This window comes from Myripristis murdjan, chromosome 6 (genome assembly GCF_902150065.1).
Source record: "Myripristis murdjan chromosome 6, fMyrMur1.1, whole genome shotgun sequence".
NCBI lineage: Eukaryota > Metazoa > Chordata > Actinopteri > Holocentriformes > Holocentridae > Myripristis > Myripristis murdjan.
Window position 1 is genome coordinate 20,322,629 of NC_043985.1, and position 8,052 is coordinate 20,330,680.

Genomic DNA, 8,052 nt, shown 5'->3' on the forward strand with positions numbered 1-8,052 from the left:
CTGCAGAACTCACAGCAGAGACAGGAATGTAAGAGAGAGTGAGTCAGTGGCCGATGTGCCAGAGAGATGAGTGTTGAAAGCTCCTTGGAAAAAGGATTAGAGCTGTTTATGTTGGCCAAGTGGCTCGCTGCCAGCTGCTCAAGTGTGCAAACTTCTTAAAGCTGCAGAGCTTGGGGCTGGCCATGAATCTTTTCCCTCTATTCACCCTCCACCCAAACTGTATAGATGGTTGTGCTTTGTTCAGGGGGAAAGCCCCCTTCACTGCAAGGACAGTGTGAGCTACTAAGTGTGTTGGATTCAAAATGATCACACACACACACACACACACACACACAAAAATCTGCTTTTCTGTAGCCCTCCCACCCACACCCACCCACCCACAAACATGGTGTGCAGCATGTATACATGCCCGCATTTGTTTTCAGCTTATACCAACATGTACAAGTCCACTCCTTATGTATTTCAGTGACGCTGAGTCTATAAGAAATCTGAGGCAAATCCTCTATTTCATATAAGTCGACTGCTGCATAGTTACTTTGATAAGTTTTTCTGACAATTGACAGTCAACATGATATACTCTCTATTGTATCACGACATTTAATCAGCGGCAATGTATTGGGAGTTTTTTTTTTTTTTTAAAAAGGTACAAATCAGATCATGTTATTAACTAAATCTATCTTCTATAGGAACAGGCTTCACATGGATCTTGTCAAATAAAGAAAAGTTGGGGGTAGAGCTGTCCAGGTTGGAAGAAAAAAAAAAAAAAAAGGCGAGGAGGCCCATGCATCAACACTGGGATAAGCCTCAGCCTGGGAGTTGGCAGCAAGCCAGAGCACTGCGGCCTGGAGCTAGATCAGAGCAGGGTTCGTGAGCTGTGGTTATGAGATGAGGGTCTCAGGTCATGGAATAATAAGAGGCATGGAGCCTCTGCAGCAAAAAGAGCTAAACTATAACTTCTTTTTTCTCTTACACAGCAATTATGCTTAGCAAATGCTAATAAAGCCTGCTTTTCCTCCCGCTTTGACATTCACAGACCTACTGTATAAGGTGGAGGCCTGATATATGCACACTCAGTGGTTATTATATAAGAAATTCATATTCTACATCAGTATGCTGGTAATTTAGAAAACCTCCACGGCAGTCACCTTCCCTTGCGTCACAAAAGCAGGGGCAGGGGGAGGAGGGCTGCTCTTGCTTTGACCTTCTTGTGGAGGGGGACGAGAAAAATGGAGGATCAATAGCGTATGAAAGAAAGAAAAACTGCTAGTAACCAGTTAAGAGTCAACCACAGCAAACTGCAGTGTATTTAATATGCATTAAATACTACATGTTTTTATTATACTATACACAATTTCTTAAGTATTTGCTGTTGGTTTGTGTTTTTTTTTATCTGTACATATAAACTGTTCAACATCATGTCAGATCTAAAGTGAGCCCAAAACTAGAGGTTTTCTTCAGCTCTGTTTTGAAAACTGAGTAGGACTCGATGCTCAGCGCAAACAAGAAGATAAACTGGACAGAAGGGCATCAAAACAGAACCATGATGGTGTTTAAGTTCTCCCTTAGTAACTCCATACAGTTGGCTTAAATAAGGCTGTGTAAAGTTCACTAGATCTCCAATACTCATTATCCTTTGAGGTGTTGCTGTGCAGGTCTACATCCAAAGGAGTAAATGTTGACCCAAAATGTCAAACGTCATGTTGGTGTCCATACAGCAGTAGGTGCTGTTAGTTCCAAACCAGAAAATTATCTTGAGGACCGCACATTGTTTCTAGCTGCGGGATAATGATTGAAAACAATTAAACTTCATTAAAAAGACTGAACATTCCATGAGGTGCACTTTGAAGAAATCATTTTCAAACTGAAAATTAAGTTGTGGTTTCAGTCAAGGCCTTAGACAAGCTTTAATAATTTCAGCTGCAATGTATAAAACTGAAACCTCTGCCATCAAGTACCAACCCTATCTTGGGTTTAGTTGGCAAGAACTAGGACAACTATCCTGACCAAAGAAAAAAAAAAAAAAAATCACAGTAGTAACGCTTTCACAGGCTGCCATCTATTGATAGTAAGTGGTGCTGCAGCTAATCAGAAACAGAGAAGCATTATTAATGTATATCACTTGATACAAACCAGTGTTTTGAACTGATGTTTCAAATATGACAACAATAAAATAAATAAAGATAAAACTTTTAAACTAAAATAAAACACACATACAAACACAAAAAGGACATTATTTCCTAGAGAATAATCGAGACACTCACTCTGTGTTCATGTTTGATGTTTGTATTTAAAGGGGCACATGCTTATTATTCAGGAAACAAAAGCCACAAGCCACCTGGGCCAAAGCCCCTCTTCCAAGTTTAGATTGTCCCTAAAAATGTTTATAAATTCACTGAAAAAAAAAGTAGAAATATTTCACTCATAACAAAATATATTTATTTTTCCAGGTTCATTAACTGTACAAAGTTTGAAAAACCGATTGACCATCTGGTAACGGTAGATTTATCTACCCGTCAGAAACACAAGACAAAGTGTGCAATATTGCATAAAATTCAACATAATTGGGAAACAAAATGTTTAAGCACATTATTGAACCTTGTGCTTATTTCAGAGAATTCGTACTCTAGTCAAAAGATTGATTGCTCTGTCAAAAACATTACAATCCATAGTGCATGAGATACAGTATATTGCACCAAATTCTTAGTACAAAGACAACACTTCATATTCTTGGCACTGTGTTAAAAACCCAGAAAACAAGCATGATGATGAGTTGCATGGAAATAACAGACACAAAAAATAAGTTAAGCATCAATAAAAGGCACATAACTAATCCCTGCACACTTCTATGCTGTGACAACACTCATTCACACCTGCCTTTATAACCATTGTTTAATCCTGGTTGAGGCTTAAGGCAAAAATACTGTGCTGGTAAATCAACTATAATTTTTGATAAAAGATCTGTTTTGATAGTACAGGCTATAGGATAAATCAATGCAATCACCCTCGCTTTGTTTGGTGTGTCAAATCGAAAATAATGGTTTGCATATCCCTTCTGCATAGACGTCTTTTTTTCCAATTAAAAAAATAAACTACAATATCAAAAGGTTTATAAACTCATTTTTTTTTCTTATTGAGAAACTGGGCCACACTACCAAGCTGGATCTTTCATCAGCTTCCGAGAGGCAAAGCATCAATTCCACTCTTCTTGAAAATAAATCTGACTAGCTCAGACTTAAGGCTGCATTACCCCGGCTCAGCTCCTCCTGTACTGATGGGAGCGCTCCCTGAGCTGTTTGAGGAGCTGATGGATGAACCTAAGTCACCACCATTATCTGCTGGGGAAATGACTCCACTATCTTTTGTTTTGAAATAAACCACATAAAATATTGGCAGAATGATGCCAATGAGGAGCATGGCAACTATGGCGTTCCACCACTGGATGCCCCAGTCGGCACCGTGGCTGGTCAGGCGCTGCCCTCTGGACCCAGACCTTCGGGGTCTCTCGGAGTTACACATGAAAACCTCATTGTGATCATCTGTGGTTTGAATTAGTTTCTCAATATCATGGTCCACCTCCTTGAGAAAGTCTGTGACCTCCTGTAGATGTGTTTGGTTTCTGGCTCGGTCCTGAGGCTTTACTGATGCGGTCGAAGAGCTGGGTGTTTCTTGTTGTTGATCACTGAGGTCTGTGTAAGATTCCAATAAACAGCTGTGCTTTTGCACAGGTATTTTGATGGATTTCAATGCAAACAAATCTTGTTCCTGTATAAGGTTGTTCACTCGCTTTATATCTGCCACCTGTTGATAAAAGAGGTACTTGGGTCAATGTAGTGCTTTCTAGTGACTAAAGAGCTAAAGAGCTGAGTGAGCGGAGCCACAGGTTCCAGAGGTATGTTCCTCATTTCTTTTCTCCAAGACTGCTAAAAATAGTTTGAACAACATTCCGAGTTACTGCAGATATTTTTCAAACACCGCCATTCCTTGGCTGTAAAATTCAGAGTCCAGTATTAAGAGAGGAGAATATGACCTTCACGAGCAGACAGTGGGTCTAACATGGTGAGAGCCTTGCAACTAAACAGCTAGGCTTTGCATTAGGAACAGACTATCAGTGAGCGAAACAAAGTAAAATAATTTATTTTTCTTTTAGGTTCTTTCTCTCAGGCATGTGGGGCTATATTTATTTAAACAGGGAAATATCAACATCAAAAAAATTTGTGATCATATCTTGAACCTTGATCCTGCCAGAAAAAAATCATGATATTTTTGCCATACTGCCCACCCCTCCTGCACCATAGCTGTTGAAATGATATTAAAAAAGGCTGTATAAAGTCGACTCAATGCTACGTAGCTGAACTTCACCAGTGCAGGCAACAGATTTTGAAGCTCAATGATTGGCTGCTTAGTGAAGCAAAAAACCCAAATAACCCCATCCACTTTGCAACTCTATTGACTGGACCAAAATCATTACATCAGAAAAGACAAAAAAGACAAAAAAGTTAAGAAAAAAAAAAAATCCAGTAATTCTCACCTTGCAGCCGTACTGCAGTGCAAGCTTGTTGAGATTGTCACCATCCAACACTTCCCGCTCCAGCAGCTGGACATTGCCTGCTCTGTCCCGCGGTCTCAGCTCCATGACGTTCAACTCCTCATCCTCTGAGAAGTCAACATATTCATCGGATCTCCTCCTGAACATGTACACCTGGCCGTCCACGCTGGCATGGACATCCACTGGGGCCTGGAAAGCCCTGGGACCGAGCTCGCCGCGCCGCATCATGAAACACTCATCTAGGAGAAAGGTCACCATCCCAACATTTAATGAAAGGCTAATATTCAAAGACACTGAGATTTTTAAACCTTATAAGCCTGTATCTATGTTCAAAGAGTAATGTTATTATGCATATTTTCTTGTGTATACATACATACTGTATATACAAAAAATATTTCATTCTTAGTCATTTGTATTAAAAGAAGTGTCAGAAATAGTTAGTAACATTTATTAAGTTAAAAATCCATAAAAGAGAGTAAACAATTTCTTTTCCTTACTTCCCACTTCTAGTCTAGCTTGGCTGCTGCCGCCTGCATGGGGCAGCAAAGAGCTGTCGCTAAATAAACTGAATTTATATTTATGCATCAGTCCGTCACAGCAACTTGGTGTTGTGATATCGAGACAGGGTTTCTAGTTAAAAGTTTGTTGAGGAGCTCATGTGCACATCTACAAAAAAATCTCAAGATCAGATTGTGTGTTGCCTTTCAGCTGTGTGTTAAACTGAGTGGAGAAGCTCTGGTAGTGTTGCAGAACAGAAACAGCAGCAGACACACAGAATCACTGTTTGATCCGCAGCCACAGAAAAGTAATAAACTCCACTGAAATGGCAAAAACTTCCAAAGGGGGCTATGACACAACTGTCAGATGAAACCCAACTTCCTGCAATATGGGAGGGCTGGGATCCACTCTTTAGCATTTCACTGGTGGACCAGGTCTGGCATTTGGCCTAAACTGTAGCAATACAGGTTTTTTTCTCATCAGAGAATGTTATACACTATCAAATGTGTGTGGTGAGATATAATTAAGCTAAATTTACATGGTGCAAATAAATTGATCTTGCAGTGCACAATGAAGTGTTTTGAAATTCTGACAAAACACTGTGAAACTACACAGGACAACATGCACATCGCTTGTAGACGAGTTGAGTGAGACACTTCACTAATATGATTAAGCGAACAGCTGTTCCCTGATCTATGTTTGATTATTATTTTGAAATGTCTCGATTCAACAATTGCCTTCAGTGCAGTAGTTAATCACTAAATTTTTACATCACTTGCTGGGTGTAACTGTTTGTTGGATAAAATATTTCCATGGAGATCAGCTTTGTTTGGAAGGACTGCAGTGACAAGATGGAAGCAGGGTGTGACTTACACAGCGTATTACACTTGCAGATGATATGCAGCTGTTGATCCAGAGTATTCGTAACAGTCTCAGTAACATTGAAATTGTGACTGTAATGCAAAGGAACAGTAGTCTAGTCTACTAGACCAACCACTTCACTGTAGCTGGATGGTTGATGCTGAATAATGAGCTTTTATCAGAATGCACTCGACCTCGAGCTTTAAGTTGATTACCATATATATATATCACTCAAACAAGAGTAAGCAACATCACTTACAACATGACAAAAGTTGGCAAATATTGATACCTCTCATCTAGACCAGTGGTGCTGTTAGGCCTTTATACAGACTATGATGTGAAGACATCAGGGGCCGAGCCCAGTGAATCACTGAGTGTTGCCAACAACCTTGTGATGCAACAGTTGAACAATGCAGAGGCCAGACATGATACACCACTGAGATACGGAGCTCACTGTTCTGACAAAGACACACCAGGAGCCGAAATGTGAGTCTCTTCAGCAAAGAATAAAGTTTGTGCATCTCGTTAACGTGATGACTTTCAATCAATGTTACTAGGGCACAGCGTGTGTTTTACTGTTTCCTACTCCAGCACAGTCATCACAGTAAAAAAAAGGTCCCTGGAGAGGGAGGTCTGTATCTGTAACAGACAGGCATTTGTCTACAGCTGTTTCTTGACTGTCCCACTATGCCAGGCATATCACAGCAAACAACGGCAATATGGCTCAGATGAATAATATTTAGCTGATTTGCTAAAAGCATACGCGAGGACACACACACACACACACACACACACACACACACACACACACACACACACACAGTTAGTAGTATATATTTTATAATTAACAATTTGTTTAATGTCATAAACAAATTATAAACAGTAAACACTGCATATAATTAGTTATAACTTAATAGAATTTGGTGTTGCCAAGAAATGATATCTTAAGACAGAGAGCACATATTCCTATTTTTTTCTAAATATATTCCTAATTTTAATACCAAATATTCCTATCAGGGAATACTTAGTATTAAAATTCCCATCAGGGAATATTTAGTATTAAAATTCTGCACGTCAATAGTTTGTCTTTATATCCTTTATATTTTAACTTCTATGGATCTTATAAGTTGTCCCTTGAAGATAAAGCAGACACAACAGCTGCAACTCATGACAAGGCTGGTGGAGAAAATAGAGCCAACACAACGTCAGGCTATTACGGATATCAAATCAGCTGCAGCCTGGGGCACCTTACTGTACTGTTACAAGTTAGTAAGGTTTACTCTTTGACACTCGATTTTAAAAGAAAAAAAGACTTCATTTCACTCAAAAGCCCGTTTTGATTGTTTTTCCGTCCCAGAGCACATGGCAAGTCATTTATTATCTAATGTCGAGACTTACGAGGCGCGCATGAACGCATCAGTGAGAAGCAACATTTGCTTACTAAACAAGCCACAGCTAGCTGGTTAGCTAGCAGCGGCTTTAGTTTCAGAGTGAGCCCTCCTCCCGACGACACAACACGCAGACAGCGAGTTAGCGGACTGTTTCAAGTACCTCCTACATGTGTGTGAGGCCATGTGGATACACGCTACTCACAGGACAGAGTTTCACAGACTTAGCAGAGTTTGGTCTGCCTTGTTCCATCTGTCTTGCTGCAGTTGTCACTGACCGTCTCCCTCACCCTGTCTCGCTGCTCCTACAGCCAGTCAGTCCGCACGACTTCTTCTGTTCAGTGGAGGCAGGCAGTAGAGGCGCATTACTGCCCCCTGCTGATCGGGAATATGAACTACTCCATGCACTGGAAGGGAAAACTATACCACCAAAAATGCCATTATTATTAGTAATACTGCTACTACTACCATCACCACCACCACCACCACAACCACTACTACTACTACTACTACTACTACTACTACTAACAATACTAATAGTAATCATCATCAGCTGTCAGACTCTACAACAAGCAGTGCGTCCAGTAGACCACACACTCTCCTAGATTGCACTGACTGCACTATAATGCACATATACTGTGGTCACTCTACTGTGTTACTGTGCTTCGGTTGTTGTTTATAACAACATTTATATTCTGTTTATATTTTCTATATTTTTTACACTCCTTGTTTATATTGTTTATACTGCTTGCTTGCTAT

At 40.1% G+C, this 8,052-nt stretch overlaps 1 protein-coding gene across 1 annotated transcript; it reads right to left on the minus strand.

The window, feature by feature from the left end:
• Nucleotides 1-1,413: 1,413 nt before the first annotated feature.
• On the minus strand, nucleotides 1,414-7,629 carry lysmd4 (LysM, putative peptidoglycan-binding, domain containing 4). Its single transcript, XM_030054657.1, has 3 exons — nucleotides 7,499-7,629; nucleotides 4,529-4,785; nucleotides 1,414-3,798 (listed from the first exon to the last, which is right to left on the minus strand). The coding sequence occupies exons 2-3, from the start codon at nucleotides 4,772-4,774 to the stop codon at nucleotides 3,244-3,246; spliced, it is 801 nt and encodes a 266-aa protein (XP_029910517.1). The 5' UTR covers nucleotides 4,775-4,785; nucleotides 7,499-7,629; the 3' UTR covers nucleotides 1,414-3,243.
• Between the last annotated feature and the right edge of the window lie 423 nt (nucleotides 7,630-8,052).

Coding starts and splice junctions, on each gene's coding strand:
- lysmd4 (XM_030054657.1), bottom strand. CDS start 4,774: ATGATGCGGCGCGGCGAGCTCGGTCCCAGGGCTTTCCAGGCCCCAGTG. Junction 3,799..4,528: donor CACTGCAGTACGGCTGCAAG/GTGAGAATTACT, acceptor TTTTATCAACAG/GTGGCAGATATAAAGCGAGT.